Source organism: Salvia miltiorrhiza, chromosome 7, assembly GCF_028751815.1.
Source record: "Salvia miltiorrhiza cultivar Shanhuang (shh) chromosome 7, IMPLAD_Smil_shh, whole genome shotgun sequence".
In the NCBI taxonomy this organism is placed as follows: domain Eukaryota; kingdom Viridiplantae; phylum Streptophyta; class Magnoliopsida; order Lamiales; family Lamiaceae; genus Salvia; species Salvia miltiorrhiza.
Genome location: NC_080393.1, coordinates 18,884,940 through 18,903,526, shown reverse-complemented (window position 1 = coordinate 18,903,526; position 18,587 = coordinate 18,884,940). Strand labels below are relative to the sequence as shown.

Below are 18,587 nucleotides of genomic sequence, written 5' to 3'. Positions count from 1 at the left end.
GTGTGGGTTATTTTTTCACTGATAGGCAAGACAAAGAAGCAGTAGGTAATAAATACAGAAATAATAAGGCGGGAAATGGAATCGATTTTAAAGGCAAGGGAATCTTTGAGAAAATGGGGCCTGATTGGACCAAAACCAAACGCAGCTATTGTTAGTCAAAGTAAAGCCCCTAATTTTGAACTTGCAACCAAACGTGACCTTACATTCCTAGAAAAAAGCCTCATCATTTCTTTATCATTGACCGCTCAATATATTCTACTTTTATTACTGTATTATTCATCACGGATAATTGTCACATTATATCATTAAACAAACCCTATTTGCATGTCGCACCCTAAACTCCAACATATTACACTCTACACCCTTCGTGTATAGGCGACGGATCACCATTTATTGAAAATATTATACGCGACAGTCAGTTTAAAACTCCTCTAATGCTACGGCAGAGAGCTTTGCAATTTTAATTCATAAAATTAATTATAAACAGCTAGTATATTATAATTTTGTTAGTGTTACTAGTTTGTAATTTCGACGGGAATCAATTATTATATATAAATTTTATTAATAATTGTAAGTATAAATTTGACAATTATACAATATGTGGATTATAAACTTCGTTTATATACTCGTATTTAAATTCGACGGGAATCTACTATAATTTTAATTTTTCTAATTATTCAATACATTTTATATTTCATGAATTTATTTTAACTAAAATAGAGCATTTAATGAAATTGTTTTAAAGTAAAAAAGATGTAATATTTATATGAAATCAACCTAAATTAAATATTTTAGAAATACAACAATTATTTGAAACGTACCTATATTAGATGTCTGCAGGTGGAACCAGTAATTGAAAAATTAAAATAATATCATCAATGACTTAAACTTGTAAAGATTGATTAAATTATACACCACGTTAGTTATTGCGTCTTGCGTATAACCACTCTCATCACATACTAAAATCTTTAACTTAGGTAAACCTTTTCCTTGATAGACATTAGAGACATGACGTAATCATTTATCGTATCAACCATCTCATTAGTGGGGGCCAAGATAGCTATATTCTTAAACATTTTTGAATGATCAAATGCATTATTCATCACATCATGGCATGTGTTTTTCACTATAGTTGCAATAAGATTTGTAGCATCGCATATAAGAATATCTTCTGATAATGCCACAACAAATTCTCCATCACCAAAACTTTGTCCTACAGTACCGTCACCTATTTTAAGTATCCATTCTGCAAATTCTTTACCAGAAATATTTGACTGAAACCAAAATGTACTTTTGTTAAATGATTATTCATTTATTTTATGTACAAAGAAAGACAATTAATCAACCAATGGCGCTTTATTCTTCATCCAGATAACAATGTTGTTTTGTAGAGGTCTATTCCTTTTCCTTGACAGGATATGACAGTCTTCGTAGTTTAGCAATATATGTGATGAGTATTTGGGATCTGTAAAAAGAAGGTAATAAGAATAATTCATATTGATTTAAATTAACAAAATCTAATGCCTTGATGATCAAATCAAAGTCGATTCATAATGGTTTGCCAAATTGGCTTAAACAAACTCCATGAATTATATAATAATAATATATAATATTATTACAAATATACTAATTTATCTTATACCTTTGTTAATGTTTAAGTAATCTTCGTTATGTAACATAATATTCCGCCTCCTTTGTCTAGCAATCCATGATGAATATATTGCATCTGCAAATAAGAATATATTTATACATTGCATTAGTTTAAAATATTGAATCGTAAGACACCAAAAACAAGGGATGAGAAAGCAAAAAATAAAAAGTTAATCAAGATAAGATAAAGGAGCACAGTGATAATTAAAGGGCTGAACATGATGAAAGTGCCCAAAAGAATCGTCAAAGTCAAAATGAGAATTTACAGTCTAAACAAAATACATCAAATTATATATACTCTCTTAACATACTATAGTTTTACAGTCTAAACAAAATACATCAAATTCACAAAAATCTAAACTTCAACAGCACAATAAATGCATCAAAACAATAGAAAAAAAAATAGGGGAAACAAAATACAAATCATAGAGCATACCTTAGTAGTCAACTTGAAGTCACTTAATTTCCACGTAAAAAGAGAGGAGACGAATGGTATGATAATTAAAGGGCTGAATGAATACAGCAAAAACCGAGAAGAATAGTTTAGGTTAAAGAAATAAAATTAATTATACACCTTTTTATAGATGAAATATAAGATAGTTAATTTGACAAAGAATTCTACTTTTAATATATCTGATAGTTTCGAATATATCATAACAAAGAAGAATGGTTGAGTTGGAGTTCTAGGAGTTATATATTATTTATTAGATATAAAAAATTGTTGACATATATTTTATTTAATTTAAGATAGTATTAGATATAAAAATTTGTTGATATATCGTAATTTAAGAATGGTTGAGTTGAGGATAGAGTTTTGTAGATATCAAAAATTGTTTTGGGATCTCAATAATCGGAAAAATTGTTCTCTATTATTACACATAATTATAAAAGCAAAATAAATTTATTAGATATTGAAAATTATTTATATCGAAAATTATTGAGTTGAGGATAGAGTTTAGTAGATATCAAAAATTGATTTGGGATCTTAATTATCGAAAATATTGTTCTCTATTATTACACATAATTATAAAAGCAAAATAAATTTATTAGATATTTAAAATTATTAAAAATTTAGAAAAAATAAGAATAAATGAGAATTGAGGAAAATTGGAATGGAGTGATTATATGAAGCCACGTAAGATAGAGTTTATTTTGCTTTTATATATATATATATATAGATTTTTTTTTATGTTTTTATTTCGAAAAGGGTGAAAACAATTCCATTTCCTCACATGGATAAATAAAATATGGCCGTTTGTTTGGCACAATTCTGCTATGAGAAAGTTTTAAATTCATTATTTCAAATTTTGTTTTTGATTGAATTTTTATAAAACAACAAATAATCAGAATATTTAAAATAAAAGAAATGGTGTAACTTCTCAATTCTCATAATTCTTATTCCCAATTTTTTCATAGGTATTTGTTTTTTTTCCAGGATTATGACCTATTTGCATATTTAATACTTCTTTCAATCTTTCATCCATGATAAATGTGGTATTTTTGAGATTTTAATCCATCCATAATAAGTGCGGTGTTTCCATTTTGATATATATACATATATTTTCTATTTACGAAAAAACTCATTGATTAATTACCTAATTAATTAACTTTGGTTATCATTTTCTCCAATTTATACACTTCTAATTAATACTTTATTAAAATTGTGACCTCCAATCCACATCAAACTTATCATGGACGAATGAAGTACTATTTTTATTATTTTATTGAAATTTGAATTATAATTTTTATTTAGTAGTGTTATGCCCTATTATTATTAATTTATTTTAACTGAACCTTAGTTTAATTTTAGAATTATGAATCATATATATGTACCTTAATAATGTACATTATAGTTACTAGAAAAATGATTATAAAATTTTATGCATGGTAATTATAATTTAACTATTATATCTATTGGTTAATTATATTTAATTAATCAATGTAAATTTAAAAGTCTATTTTCCCAACACACTATAGGAATTTATATATTTTTTGTAAGACTGAAAATAGCAAAATTACTATACATGCTAGAAGCCTACCATGTACCAAATAGTTAGACATGCTCAAAATACAAATTTGTGCGCCAAATTTTTTGACATCAAGAAGTAGGAATTATTGTTTGATAAGCTGTGAATTTAATTTGTAGCAAATTCATAGTTTGTAACTTTCCAATAATTGTTCCATGCGTATAATTGAATCATTTTAGTGATTGGAATTATTGAAATAGTGTTCAAATTTATGTTTAGTTGTTAAAATAGAGACACGTCAGAATTTGATTGAAATAGCAGATAGATGCAGAGAGAGAGTAGCAAAATGAAAATGGCAGTTACCCTATTTGAGGTACCTACAATTAGTCCTTTACACGAATCCAGCTCCGATTGTATTGTATTGTATTGTATAGATACAAATAATCTGCATATATACATACATACGGTCCATCTAATCCAGCTGGTGCTCGTCTTTCTTCTTCGTATTTAAATCCTAAACTTAACCCCATTCCTCTCTCTCTACATCTCTCTCTTTCTCTCTCTATGATTTCTTCATTCCTCCATCACCGCATCTAATCCAATCCACAAATCCCCGCAGCGCAGATACAATGGGAATGAGCCGCAAGCTGAATCAGATGATGGTCGCCCCTCTCCCCCGCTGCTTCCACCGCATCTCCTGCGCGCACCTCCCCCGCGACGACGACGAAGCCCCCCGCCGCCGCAGCAGGTCGGGCGCCCTGATCCGGCTGGTGAAATCGGACGGCGTGGTGGCGATCTACGACCGCCCCGTGACGGCGTCGGAGCTGATGGAGGAGTTCCCGAAGCACATGGTGTGCCGGTCGGACTGCTTCTACATCGGGCAGGTGACCCCGGCGCTGTCCCACCACGACCGCCTCCTCCCCGGCCACAACTACTTCCTCCTCCCGGCCAACTTCTTCCAGTCCGCCCTCTCCTTCGCCACCTTCCTCCGCTGCCGCACCTCCGCCGCCGGCCGCCCCCCCTTCGAGCTCGAGAAGACCCCCGCGGGCGCCCTGCGGGTCAAGGTCACCGAGGAGATGATCATCCAGCGCCAGAAGGAGATGGAGGCGGAGGCCGAGCTCGCAAGGCGGATCGTCAGAGTTTGCACCACCCCGCAGCTGCGCAAGGACTACGACCTTCTCGTCGCCCGCCGCCTGCACTGGAAGCCCAAGCTCGACACCATTTCCGAGCACAAGGCCCGCCGCCACAGGAAGATTTTGAGGAAGACCAAATCCAATGTCGTCTAGATTACATTCACCATAGTTTTTTTTTTCTTTTCTTGATTGTAGTTTGTAGGTATATATATTTTGTTAATGGTAGGGATAGCAATTTTTTAGCAGGGATTAATTCAATCGATCCACACCTTATTAGCTAGCTCATTACATATCATATAATACAGTGGAATTTTGCATAATTTTGCTCCTTTTTTTCGTTTAGTTAATTACTTGATTTGAAATTATTAAGTTATACAGTAATTAATCATGTCATAGTGGAGTGTACATTGGAGATTAGGTTGTTTGATTGGAGAACAGCTGAGACTGAAACAGGAAATCTAACTGTTTTCCATGTGCTTCTGCTACAGCGGACGAAAGCTAATCAATTGGGGCAAGAAAAGTTCATAATGATGTTTTCAAATGGATAAACACTAACATAAAGCAAAACTGAAATTACTTTCCTAATTGGCTAATTCTATTCAAGAATGAGATGAGTAATTGGAGAAATTTTATTCATTTCCTTTAATTCGAGCTTATGATGCTAGTCATAATCCATCATGTTCTTTTTTGTTTGAGATGCATATTCCGATTTGGTTAATACTCAGAAAATAAAGTGATTAAATAAGCATAAATGGATAATGAAAGTAAATTGGGTAGAAAAGTGTAAAGTGGGACCGGGATAGACGAAAAGGGACAAAATAGGAGTCAAATGGAGTCAGCTTGTGGATCTATTCAAAATGCTCCCGCCCGCAACCATATATTTTTCTCACGTGCGCTGCCAACACAGACCCCCCCTCCCCCTTTCTTCTTATTTCAACTTCTACCCACCAAATAATTGTGCTTTACTACTTAAAGCTTATTAAATATTTACACGTGAACGTGATGTGCTCCACTTGAATTCGTCAAATGCTTTCATATCAAACCACTCTCATCGAGTCCTTCTCAAAATTAAATAAAACAAAAAGACCACTCCTAACAAGTCCTTTCTTTTTCGTTTTATTTTTCGTAGTTCCAAGTTTTTGACTCAACATGTCAGCCTTTTTTATGCCATGATATTTGACTGCATTAATTATATTATGCGCAGGGGTTTTGCCGATGTGGAGTAGATAATATTATTAATCATACAACAATACACGATTCATTCACCCTGTAAAGTTTGAGAAACGTACAAGAATCAAAATTCAAATATATATAAGTACATATCACAAGAGTAGTATCTCTGAGCTTTCTGACTCTGCATTAGCCACAAAACTATGGTCTATTTAACAATGGACTGAAATATTGCATTTGATGGTGTCAGACATCTAAGAATTTGGGTATTTGAAACGTGATATAATTGCCAACTTTCGATGACGTTCACGACATTATAATACAAATTTCAAATTTAGGCAAACCAGCGTGATGATACCAACTTCTCTTACTAGGCCTAAATCTGAAATAAACTAGAGGTCTCCTGCTACATGTTGGATAGAGAATTAAACTAGACGTTCATAACATACTTTTGAGTTTTAACATACATATACTAAAAGTAAGGATGAAAAAAATTAATAATTTTAATAAGAGAGGCCCGTTACATAATCTCATATATGATTTTAAGATACATTAGTGAGCAAGACGATGCCTTATAATACCTCGTTCTTCATCTAACTCAAAATGGGCGTTAGAAAACTCTGTGCTGCTGAAGAAAGCTTTCAGATCACTGATCCCGTAATCAAGTGCCTGCATTTGACACATCCTACCTCAATTAGCATTGCCATAAATGCCAAGAAAAAGAAAGCGAAGAATAGTGAACCAAGGGTAAGATAAAAGTGTGAATTGAATTTAAACTATACCTTGCTTTGTAATTCTTCGACTTTGACATCAACGTGAGTGAGGTTAGCAGTAGAACCAGTCACAATTTCTTCAAACTGCAGGGTATCCTTCACAAGTCCTCGAAGAAGGTGCAGAACAATTCCATTGAAATCCTTTTTGAATATCATATATTTTTTGAAGTTCTGCAACAAGTTTTGAATCATTTCAGTTCATACACTACATAAGACAGGCTTTGCTCGAAACAAATAGTACATGGTAATTATCATTCAAGCACCAGAGATTAACAAAGAATAGTTATTTTGATCATCTGACCTAAGGGCTGAGAAAAAAATGTAAAAGCATTCAAGGTTAGTTATATAAGCTTATCCCTTCCTCATAGGAGTAATCAGTTATTAACTCCAGAAGTTGAGATTTTATATCTAGTCATCCTCAAATTCGGGCCAAGTGCAAAATGAACGTCTTAAGAAGGTAATAGCTGACTGATAGATAATTGGGTCCCCATAAGTACCTTCTGCAATGCTTTCTGCACACCAAACTTTTGGGTCGAGATAAATGAATCCAGCAGAACTCGAATGGCCATGTCCACATCCTCTTGAATGACATGGTTTCTGAGGTGCATTCTAGCATGGGCTTCAGACATTCGTATCATTGATTCTATGTGTCTCACTGCAATAGGAACTCCTTGTCCATTCTATAAAAGTAAAAGTAAAAGCCAAAAAGGAGAAGAAAGGGATCATTATAGTGATTTATCTTCTATATAACTCATGAGGAAAATACAAGTCCAAGTTATCTTACTGATGATTCTCTTCGTAGTTCAGCATAAACCTGCGTAAGCTTGTTTAAATCTGCATCGTGCGACTTTGGAAACACATTCAGCTTGGCATAGGTCAGGTATTTCTTTAGCATCTCCTGGGGTATTATCTGCAGAGAAAGAAGTATCCTTCCATATTATAAATAATTATGAGATGGAGATGGTGCTAAGAGATTAGAATTAAGACCTCTGGATCTGTTTGCCCTGCTGAAGCTTGGTTTTCATCCTGCGAATTGTTCACAGACCTATCATCAAAGTTGGAACCTTTGGGCTGGGATTTGTAGTGACTATCAACTACAAATTGTGCTAGCATCTCATCAGTTACTGGGTCAACCACATCCTGTACATAACAAATATATTGCAATCAAAGAGCTATGGAATTGAATACAAAAAAGTAATTTGAGCAACAGAAAATTCAAATAAAAAATAGACCTTGACAACACAGAGAATATCAAATCGGGAAACAATTGGATCAGTGAGTTCCACATTTTGCGAAAAGGTCTTTGAGGAATCATATCTGCAGGAAATTTACCAGAAAATTATCACGCAGCAGCTATGGAACAGATCAAATATGGGCAAAAATACTATGAAAAACTAATTCACTGGGACAGTGCACCATGCCTTTGCTCCAGACAGTAGAATCAATTGTACTAAGTTTTCTTTTGAAAGTTCATAGTGTGGAATTACAAAGGAAATATTAGCAATTTAAAGTCTCCTATGCTTATGAATACAGGTGCACTAATCTTATCACGAGTGAAAGAGCATTGAAGGGGTTCCCTTATGGAAGGATTATAGGATGCAAAGACCCAAATATCATGTGGATTTAATTGCCTAAACTTAAAGTATACACACCTTCCCCCAATAGGATTTGCAGCAGCAATTACAGAACAGCGGGCCTGGAGGGATGTGACTATCCCAGCTTTTGATATGCTAATACTCTGCTGCTCCATTGCTTCATGGATGCTCACTCTAAATGGTAAAGATGAATAATCAGTGTCATGTACAAATCAAGCAGGCAAGCATTCAAAACACAGCTACTGACCTGTCCTGGTCATTCATTTTATCAAACTCATCAATAAGACATATGCCTCTATCAGCCAAAACAAGTGCACCTCCTTCTAGAGTCCATTCCCTCGTAACCGGATCCTTGTGAACTGCAGCAGTGAGTCCTACAGCAGAAGCTCCTTTTCCAGTGGTGTACACAGCCCTTTGTCCAGTCTTCTCAACATACCTAATAAGTGTGCCAACTAATATTACACTATTTATCATACACAAGCAAGACCTTCAAATATACACCAATATTAAAGGGTGGGCATAACCGAATCGGGGTTCAGTTTTGGCCCGGTTATAGAATCTAAAACCGAATTACATTCAGTAGGTCGGTTTTGGTTATTCCGAACAGCAATTCAGTTTCAACCGAACTGATCAAAACCAATGGTCCAATATGTATGCAATTAAATAGCAGTTATAATTATCAAATATGAAAATAAGATCTAAAAGTTCAAAATATATGCCCATTATGCTGCCAACTTCAATTCCTAAACCAGGCTAGCACCCTCATCTTTGCTGTCTTCCCTTCACCCAGCACTGCTGCTTCTCCAAGCCCTGATAATCTGCCAGCGCTCAGATTTTGTCTTTCTCACTTTGGCGTACAGTAAAATCTATTCATGTTTCTTTATCATTCTACATTCACTTAAATCTGCTCATATTTTTTTTGCTTTTACTCACTCTGCCATACACATACTATTATTCATTTACTAGAGATAGAGACAGAGAGGTCTACATATTACATATGCATAAACAAATATGTATCTATTTTAAATATTCTAGGTGCGGTAATTTTTGCTAGGGATCGAACACCAAGAGTTTAATTTTGGTTAAATCAGTAACCGAACTCCTAGTTTGGCTTAGTTTCGGTCGGTTAATGGCTCACTCCTACCAATATTAGCTGCATTTCAATCCATTAAAGTTACTGATAAGCTAGCTTAAAGGTTAATAGAGAATCTGGAATATACACTAATCTTTAGCCAAGCAATCAAATTGGATAGACTGTTATGAAAGGAGTTCGAAAATTTGAAACTCTCAATTTCTGCTATTGAAAATACTTAAAAGTATTTACTTACTTTAGGAACTGGGACTTGGCAGTTCCAGGATCACCGAGCAGGAGTACATTTATATCTCCTCGTAGACGATGTTTTCCTTCAACATTCTTCTCTTGGCCACCAAACATGGCAAGAGCTAGTGCAGTCTTAATGTCCTCGTGGCCATAGATGGAAGGGGCTATTGACTTGGCAATCTGAATTAATGAAAAGGAAAAACAAAAAGGTAATGCAAAAATGTAGCAACCCAATTATAAGGACAAAATGCTCAGTCAATAAACAATGGATGTACCCTTTCTCCAATTCTTGGGTCTTTTGCCAACTTCTGAATTTCTTCTTTGTCTTCCTGAGTCAGCTTGTAAGCTGAAAAGAGGTCCTGTTTCTTGGCGACATAATTTGCTTCAACCACAGTGGCAAAGACAGGAAACCCATTCTTTGTATTTAAAGACAAGTCAAAGTTGTTGGTATATATGCCAGTCACCTCCTGGATTTTAGAAAACAGCACATGTTGAGTAAGTCGAGAGATTATGATCAACTCAAGGTGCAATAACAAAATCAGTGATTGAGATATGAAAGATTTACTATCTCTTCTCCAGGTCGGGCACAATCAATGAGATCATTCAAAAGTATCACTTCCTTGTATCTCGGTAATCGACCAGCAGGAACAATTCCAGGGCTTTCTTGAAGAGTAAGTTTCTGGTAGTTCCTATATATTGTCTGTAGCAAATAAAAAAAATAACTAAAAAGAGATCTTAGTAGCATATAACAGAAACAGGGAGTAGGACAATATTTACCTGTTCATTGTTAACAGTGAAAGGTCCTTTTGACTGACACTCCGGACAAGAACCCACCTTTACCTCTGAATATGAGTTCTGGACAAAAGGCCCCAGAATTGCTCCGCATTTATTACAATCATATTTAACTTGCTGCAATTGAGGAAAGACTCCAGAGCGTCGAGTGACAACTCCACCAATACGAATCATGGTGTTCAAGTGTATCTGCCTGCAGAATATAAATGGAGAGAAAATCTCAGTTATCACAGGGACTATACAAAAAATTCATTTCAGGGCAGAAATTTGTTACCTAATGTTTCGTATCTGATCATAGACAGGTAGTTTAGTGATGCGCACATAGATTTTTTGATGGATTTTCTTGTAATTTGGGTACAAGTCGAAAACAAGCTTATTAGCAACTTCTTCCATTATCTCAAGGACAGACTGTGGCGCGTCCGCAAGCCAGATTGCTATGTTGGGATGCGCAAAGATGAATTGTGTATAATCAATCTCAAGGCTACACTTGTTAACTGCAAGAAGAATGAACAAGATAATAGTATGGTAAATTAGGTGACTGCAAACAAGCATTCGGAAGCAACTCTATGTTTAGATCTGGGATACACACGAAAAAGGTTTCTTACCTGAGACCATTTCATTGATCTGCCTTAGATACTCAAAGTCTTCATTCTCACTCTTTGGTTTGACATATGTGAGCAAAAACCCCTTGAATTTCTTGCCAATGAAACGCCTCACTTCATCTCTAGTAACCCACTCTCTAAGGGTTCCCTGAACTCTATACATTGCATTCTCGGGTTCATCATTCTCTTCATCCTACAGCAACAGCCAACTGATCGATCAATTTGTACTTATAAATGGTCAAAAAAATAGTGATATTTAACACGCAAGGTAAATCTAATATAAGGGAAATCCATACATCATAAGGGTCATCATCTGTCTGATCAGTCATGGGAACATCATCCCTGGAGTTGCCTCGCGATCTACCTGGAGAGCTGGCCATTCCATCAGTATCATCCATACTTCCAGGAGTGCCTGGAGGCCTGAAGTCAGCCCTTGTTCTTTTTGATGGCCTGTAACTTTCATCATCAGTATCTGCAATACAAAATTTAGCTTTTTAGTCAATGGTGCTATCCGATCCAACTCACGGGTTTTTGGCTTGGTGCAGCACAATTTGTACTAAATATTCTTTTTGAGATAGGAAACATTTGTAGCCACAATTGACCACTCAATTCAGCAACAAGCCCCAATACTCATTCAAAGAATTCCAGTAAATCAATTCTTGCTTAAAAACGTTCTTAAGTTGTTTTAGTGATCACAAGGCATTTAGAATGGTAATGTGTAATTCAATCCCTCCATTTGATGTGCTATGTAATCTAAACGTAATATAATATAAATTAGATTTATTAATTTCACAAAAGCAAAAAAAATAGAAACGACTTATTTAGAATAAAAACAGCCGAAGTTGAGACAAAAAATGGAGGAATGGTGAAAATAACATAAAACGGACCTTGATCGTGAAGAAGCTGCGGAAGTTTGCGCTGCGAAACGCGAGCCTCTTTGGCGTCAAGTTCGAGCTCCGCAGCTCTGCGGTCCGCCATAATCTGGTCCAAATCCCTCTCGTCCTCTAGGGAATCATCAATCCCCAACCCTTCGTATTGGTCCTGCTCGCCCATCCCCCGATAATCCCTACAACCATCAGCATCACCATTAGCCAAAACGAAGGTTGCGAAATCTCGCTTTTGAGTTACCAGAAGCACCGCTACGATCAACGGATACTTACTCCATGAAATTGTCATTGAAGAGGTCCTCTCCTTCCTCCTCTTCCTCGTTGAGGTGTTCATCTTCGATGTCGTCCCTGACGATCTCAGGATCAACGGACGCTTCATCGTCGTCGTCAGTGTAATTCTGGCTGGTGTTGAACGGCAGCTGGTCCGTGTTGAAACCGACCGAAGTCGGAGAATCGGGTGTGGACGGAGGAATCGCGTTCGCCGCCGCCCCGTTGCCGTCGCCTCCCGATCTGGATGAATCGTCGTCGCCCGCCATCGTCGCTCTGCAGAAGACTCTGTGTTTGAAGAAGATAGAGAAATGTGGCTTGCCGGAGTGAGAAGCGGTTTTCGACTAGGGCATCGACATATCCCCCCTTATTCCGTTGCTTTGGCGGGAATATTTCGCGCCAAAACCTTCCACGGGTGCACAGGCCCATATCAAGTGTCGGCCCACCTAAACTTTGGTCTTTGTTCTTAACTGGGAACTACTGTCATCTCCTCATAGTCCAATCATTCCAATCAAATGAATATTCCTTAAATAAATCTTTTAAAAGGTAAGTAAATTCGGGGGCTGTTTAAATAGTACTCCTAGTATTTGGGTTTCAATGTGTTTGGCATCTTTGAAATATTTTTTTGGCAAAAAAAAACAACAAATTTATAGTATAGTTTTTATTTTGTTTTACTACATAACTTCTTATATTTAGATTCATTAAGTCATTTTTCAGAATTGCCGAATACTTGAGCTTGAGGGTTAAAAGATGTGTATTATAAAGACTTTCGCTGAGCAACAAATTATTAAATTAACATTAATTAGCCCATATTTGGTTGGGTTTTTTGAAAGTTAGAAAGATATTCAATTAATTAAATGTATTATTTTTTTGTTTAATTTGCGTAATGAGTTAATTATTATTGTTACTTGATGATAACCCAATCACCTGATTTGTTACCCCTAAAAAAAAATGAATCTCTTACTAGTTATTTATTTTCATTGTTAAACCTAACACTCAATAAAAGTAACTGTTATTATTATCAGTTTTCTCCTTTATTTGATTTCATTCATTTTTCATTCATCTACTTGAACCAAACAAACACTTATAAATCTCATAAAAAACATGCATTTTATAATATATTCCCTCCGTCCGCCAAGAGTGTGTCACAATTATCATTTTGGGCGTCCACAAAAAGTATGTCACTTTCCTTTTTAGGACATGGTCCCACATCTTTTCCTTATCACCGACCATTTTATTAAATCTCTTGCCCAGCCAAAGTGGCGTACTCTTAGCGGACAAAGGGAATACTTGTTTTACTAAATCTTGTGCTTTTATATCGTATATAGGGATGAGATCTTGTAGAACTTCTTCCTTAAAATATAAGTGATATTTTGTTATGGTACGGAGAGAGTATCATTTTATAAATTAATTTTAAAATATATATTAGTGCAATTATTTAATTATTACCCTTTTTGTCTTTTTAATAATGACCTATTTTTTATTTTTGTTTGTTCCATTGATAATGGCATGGTTAAGAAATACTTCATCCGTCCCATGAATCTTGACACGTTTGGTTTTGGCACGGGAATTAAGGAGTTGTAGATTAATGTTTTAAGTGTGTAGGTAATAAAGTATAAAAGTGATAAAGTATGAGAGAGAAAGTAATAATTATTACCTTATTTGGAAATGTGTCCAGATTCATGGGACGATCAAAAAAAGAATACGTGTCAAGATTCGTGGGACGAAGGGAGTATAAATAATTAACGCTTATAATCCTCCTTAATTATCGTGTCCAACTTACTTTAATAAGTGATCCCCACTTAATTACTTTACACCATAAATTTATTTTGCACCTCCTCCTTGATTACAAGTGATCCTCATTTTCTTTTACACTTTGAACACATTCTCCTGAATTCACATGCCAAATAAAGTGAGTAATTATCATTGGAACGAATGGAGTTTTCTTTTTCCTTCTTATTTTGCTATTTCGCTCGATTTCAACGTGTTCACATGACATAAATATGCTTGCTTGACATATATATGCTCATGTAGTACAATAGTATCGCCTTTCTAAATTACTCTCATGTACAAGGTCATTAACAAAACAAGGACTTTATGGCCGCACAATTTGGGATTAGCATCGACGAACCCATCACCTAGTCGCTTTCTCTCATCTACATTTCTCTTACTTTCTTTCGTGTCATTTTCTCCCTTCTCACTTTCTCTCGTCAGCTTCACGTTTTTCATATTCTCTAGTCAACTTCAATCCCCGATTCTTGATTTATGTCCCAATTGATTTTAAATGCAAGCTGCATCGTTTGATATGTCCAAGAACATCGTTTTAATAATCGATGGATTTGGACACGTAGGATTTGAGACAACCATTTCAACACCAAGGGCCAATATGAACAAAATAGCAAAATATGAGAAAAAAATAATTAAATATTTTTAATAATTATTTTAAAGTTTGACGTACAAAATGAGAATATTTTATATGTTTCAATAATTTATATACCACTAACCATTTTTTTTATGTGCGTGTGTATTTTTTCGTAATTGTATATATGACAACCATTTGGAGATGTTATTCTCTCAAAAAAAATACTACTGATGTCTGAAGCTAGTAAGTGGTAACTCGAATGCATCATGGGATCCTCTGTCTCACTATTTTGTGTGTACCATCGTGTACCACTCTTAATTTATTATAATTTTTAATTATATTTTCTTCAATTTTAATTTATTATGCTTTAATATTATAAAAAGATAATTAACAAGGGTTCACTCATCCAATTAGGGTTTATAATTATTTTTTATATTTATTTGGATTAATAATTGATTATTTGGGTTCATTAATTCAAAGTTAGGGTATATAATTTTTTAAAAATTCATTTTTAGTGATAAATATTAATTAGAATTCATAATATAATAATATTTTTATTTTTATAAAAAATAATTATAAAATAGATAAATTAATAATGGTACATACAAAATAGTGGGACAGAGGATCCCATCTGCGAATGCATCATCTATACTATTATAAAAATTATATTGGACATAAAATATAAATTGTCTATTATATCCTATTATATATTTTATTGTAAAGGTAATTTTGTAAATAATATAAAAGTCGAATCCGACATCTAGTTCCCTCGTGGCCGAGATCATGGCTGTTATATCTTTGGTATTATGGTTTGTATGCAGTTAATTAACTTGATGCCGATTGAGGTCTACACTGATTCTTGCTTAATTGGCTACACGATTATTGGCTAATAAATAAGAAAAAGAGAATTTCATCCCTGAGGATATCTGTGATATCATGGAGGCCTCAAAGACGAACCTCCTTTGTTGGCTAATATTTATATGGTAGAATAGATTAGCTCAATTTAAAGTATCATGTGTTCATCCCTGTTTTTAGACCAAGAACTTTCCTTCGTGTTTGCTTGATATTATTCGCACTGACGTTTCATAGTTTTTACAAAAAAGAAAAAAGAAAAAAGTACATGCTACGTACCTACCTTAACACGATCAAATACAAAAACGAAAAATTACACACCAAAAAAATTTATTGATGATCAGTGGATTAATATTACTTAAAACAATTCAAACGATATGATTAATACGCGTCGCATGTATGAATGATATTTATACACATGGCTCGTATAGACAATAAACAAATAAAAATAATGTTATAAATTAATAAAGTAGGGCGGATCAAGTTTCAGGCACTCCTCTCGAGCATCTGCTGATGCCTCTTAAAGGAGAGCAGCTTCTGCAACCGCATCCGCTTGTGGAATTTGGTGATGAACAAATCCGCAACCTGATCGATATCATCTTCCAGATTGAAGCTCTCGCCGCTCTCCTTTGAATTCTTCACCAAATCTATGGCCGAGATCGACGAATTCGGATCGTCGAGCAGCTCCGCCAGCTCCTGCTCCTCCTCCTCCTCGAACAGCGAGTGCCTCAGATCTGGATACTTATCATCATCATCGCCGTCGTCGAATTCTAGAACGCTGCCGATCGCCTCAGATCCGCCGCCGATTTTGCAGCAGCTGGCCGCGGACTTGCTGCTGTAGAGGACGATCGCCTTGCTCGGCTCATCGTCGTCGTCGTCATCGGCGGCGTGGTGGTGGTGGAAAATGTCGTTGATCTTGGCGGAGATGGCGGCGATGGAGAAGCTCTTCTTCTTGGAGAGAAGCGTGAGCGATGTGAGCATGAGGCGCGCTCTGACGGCGTCGGTTTTGCTCCTGACCGCCATGCATTTGGCTCTGGTCATGCAAGTCACCATTGATATCAGCTGCTTCAGCCTCGAACCTTTCTCCTTCATGATTTATTAATTATTCTTAAATCTCAATTCAAGTGATCTCAAGTCTCAACACTTGCTTACTAAGGAAGCGTGAGTGTATATATAGGCGTGGGTGTGTGTGGTAGTGGGGCTAAGATGCATGTATGGTAGATGGTGGAGCTTTTGTTGGGTTTTAGTTTCTTAATATGTGATCTACTTTACAAAAGTGAAAAAGCAAATGAGCTAAGCCGTTCGCCCTCAATATAGAAATTGGTAGCAACTTCAACCCTTCTTCCTACGAATTTTAAGCATAAATTATTGATATTTGATTCTCGGGGAACTGATTTGGAAACATTTCTTCGGCTCTAAGGAAATTGTTCATCAATTTGTTTTATCTCTTAAATATTACTCTTGTTTTCAAATTATTTTTCACTGAAATTTACATCCGTGGAGTACACAGAAAATGCTTTTATAATATATTATTTTATATATGAAATAAATATTAATTCAATTATTATATAAAAATGATATACTACCACTAAAATACATATTTATTATAAATATTTAAAAAAGTATAATCATTTAGTTTAAACGTATGCGAATATTAAGTATAATTTGTTAGTTTCTTTCCGTTATTGGAACAACATTATTTAAAAATAAAATCGCATAACCAAAATATTTAAATATGGAATACTTTATTCGTCCCACTTTAATAGACTCTTTTTTTATAGGACGTTCCACTAGAATAGGGCTCGTTTTTTATTTTGAATAAAAAATGTACTTAATAGGTGTGGACTTACACCACTTTCTCCTAAAAATTAAGTTTCTTAATCTCCGTGCACAAAATAAGTGAGTCTATTAGAATGAGACGGATGAAGTATCAATATATATATGCAATTTAAGTCATTAGTAATACTCAAGCCTTAGGTAGTACGTAGTACCAATTATGGACTACATATATATTTTGTCATGTGGCGTTAGATCGGTGGAGGCGTGATGTCAAACTAGGATTTCAAAGAAAGAGAATGCAAAAGTGAGGAAAAGAGAGACAACGATGTTTTTTTGTACATAAAGGGCGGGAGGTAATTCATTTTAAAACACTTAATTTTAGTTATGATTCGTTGAAATTATGTTTTGAAGACAATTATTGATTTTCACTATTTTGTATGACTACCTTATAAATCGTTTCTATAAATAAACCAATTATTGCATATACATATTGAAGTAGCTAATCTTTTTATATGTAATTAACAATCCGTCGACGAAGTTTGTATAGTTATTACTCTTTTTCGGCCTTTTCCACAAAGATATATAGTTTCCGTTTTTTGGAAACTACCCCTTATATTTTAAATCTCATTCACACTCAATATTTATAAAATATTCAATCATGCATTTTACAACATCAACTTTGGTGAGTTCCTTTTTCAACTTAATTTTGGTGGACCATCTCCTACACTTTATACATATCTCACAATTATTTATTAAAATTTGTGTCCTCTACTTCACCATACAATCTTTGTGAACGGAGAGAGTATCATATAATCACATAAACTTTTTTATGTCAAAATTTAACATGTCAACGAAAATTTTGATATATATATATAACCATATTCTAAAGTTTAATTTCAATTCAATATTAAATTTAATTATGAAAAGATAATAGCAAATATATTTGTATAAATAAATAATATTTCTTTTACAAACATAAATAAAAAATAAATGAATTTAAATAATTTTTAAAATTTATTTACAATATATAAATAATTACTCATCAAGAAATTATAATTTATGCAAATTATACTTTTAAAAATTTTACTCTTAAAATTAAAGTATTAATCTCCTTTTTCTTAGTTGCATTAAAAACTATTATAATTAAATAAAATATATGTAAATAAAAAAAACTTTAAACTTGATATTTAACAAATTAAAGATCATAATAAAAATTTTAATTTGATATATTTCATGTAATATTGAATTTAAAGATCGAAATTAAAGTATTCTATCTCCTCTCTCATTTTTCTGAATAAATCTATTTTATAATCCTTTTATATTTTCATTTTTTCTTTTAACGTATTTTATTTTCTTTTTCTTTTTTCTGACTTTCACTATTATGAATTCTTTTTTTCTTTCTTTCTATATTCAACTCAAACATATTCAATTTAAAAT

At 34.2% G+C, this 18,587-nt stretch overlaps 3 protein-coding genes and 1 long non-coding RNA gene across 4 annotated transcripts; 1 reads left to right on the top strand and 3 right to left on the bottom strand.

The window, feature by feature from the left end:
• Positions 1 to 1,132: 1,132 nt before the first annotated feature.
• On the bottom strand, positions 1,133 to 2,187 carry LOC130993161 (uncharacterized). The gene is made up of 3 exons (XR_009091589.1): positions 2,087 to 2,187; positions 1,643 to 1,726; positions 1,133 to 1,465 (listed from the first exon to the last, which is right to left on the bottom strand). It is a non-coding gene; the product is annotated as an uncharacterized LOC130993161 (long non-coding RNA).
• A 1,686-nt stretch (positions 2,188 to 3,873) lies between these two features.
• On the top strand, positions 3,874 to 5,070 carry LOC130993160 (uncharacterized). Its single transcript, XM_057917938.1, has one exon. It carries the CDS (start codon positions 4,247 to 4,249, stop codon positions 4,901 to 4,903), a length of 657 nt encoding a protein of 218 aa, XP_057773921.1. The 5' UTR covers positions 3,874 to 4,246; the 3' UTR covers positions 4,904 to 5,070.
• A 1,268-nt stretch (positions 5,071 to 6,338) lies between these two features.
• Positions 6,339 to 12,590, bottom strand: LOC130993159 (DNA replication licensing factor MCM2). The gene is made up of 17 exons (XM_057917937.1): positions 12,164 to 12,590; positions 11,891 to 12,069; positions 11,300 to 11,475; positions 11,007 to 11,196; positions 10,676 to 10,895; positions 10,387 to 10,594; positions 10,175 to 10,309; positions 9,885 to 10,076; positions 9,617 to 9,789; positions 8,536 to 8,724; positions 8,346 to 8,462; positions 7,926 to 8,010; positions 7,681 to 7,833; positions 7,478 to 7,603; positions 7,191 to 7,373; positions 6,703 to 6,864; positions 6,339 to 6,589 (listed from the first exon to the last, which is right to left on the bottom strand). The coding sequence occupies exons 1-17, from the start codon at positions 12,424 to 12,426 to the stop codon at positions 6,473 to 6,475; spliced, it is 2,868 nt and encodes a 955-aa protein (XP_057773920.1). The 5' UTR covers positions 12,427 to 12,590; the 3' UTR covers positions 6,339 to 6,472.
• Positions 12,591 to 15,857: 3,267 nt separating this feature from the next.
• Positions 15,858 to 16,463, bottom strand: LOC130993930 (uncharacterized). The gene has a single exon (XM_057918967.1). The coding sequence runs from the start codon at positions 16,461 to 16,463 to the stop codon at positions 15,858 to 15,860; it is 606 nt and encodes a 201-aa protein (XP_057774950.1).
• Between the last annotated feature and the right edge of the window lie 2,124 nt (positions 16,464 to 18,587).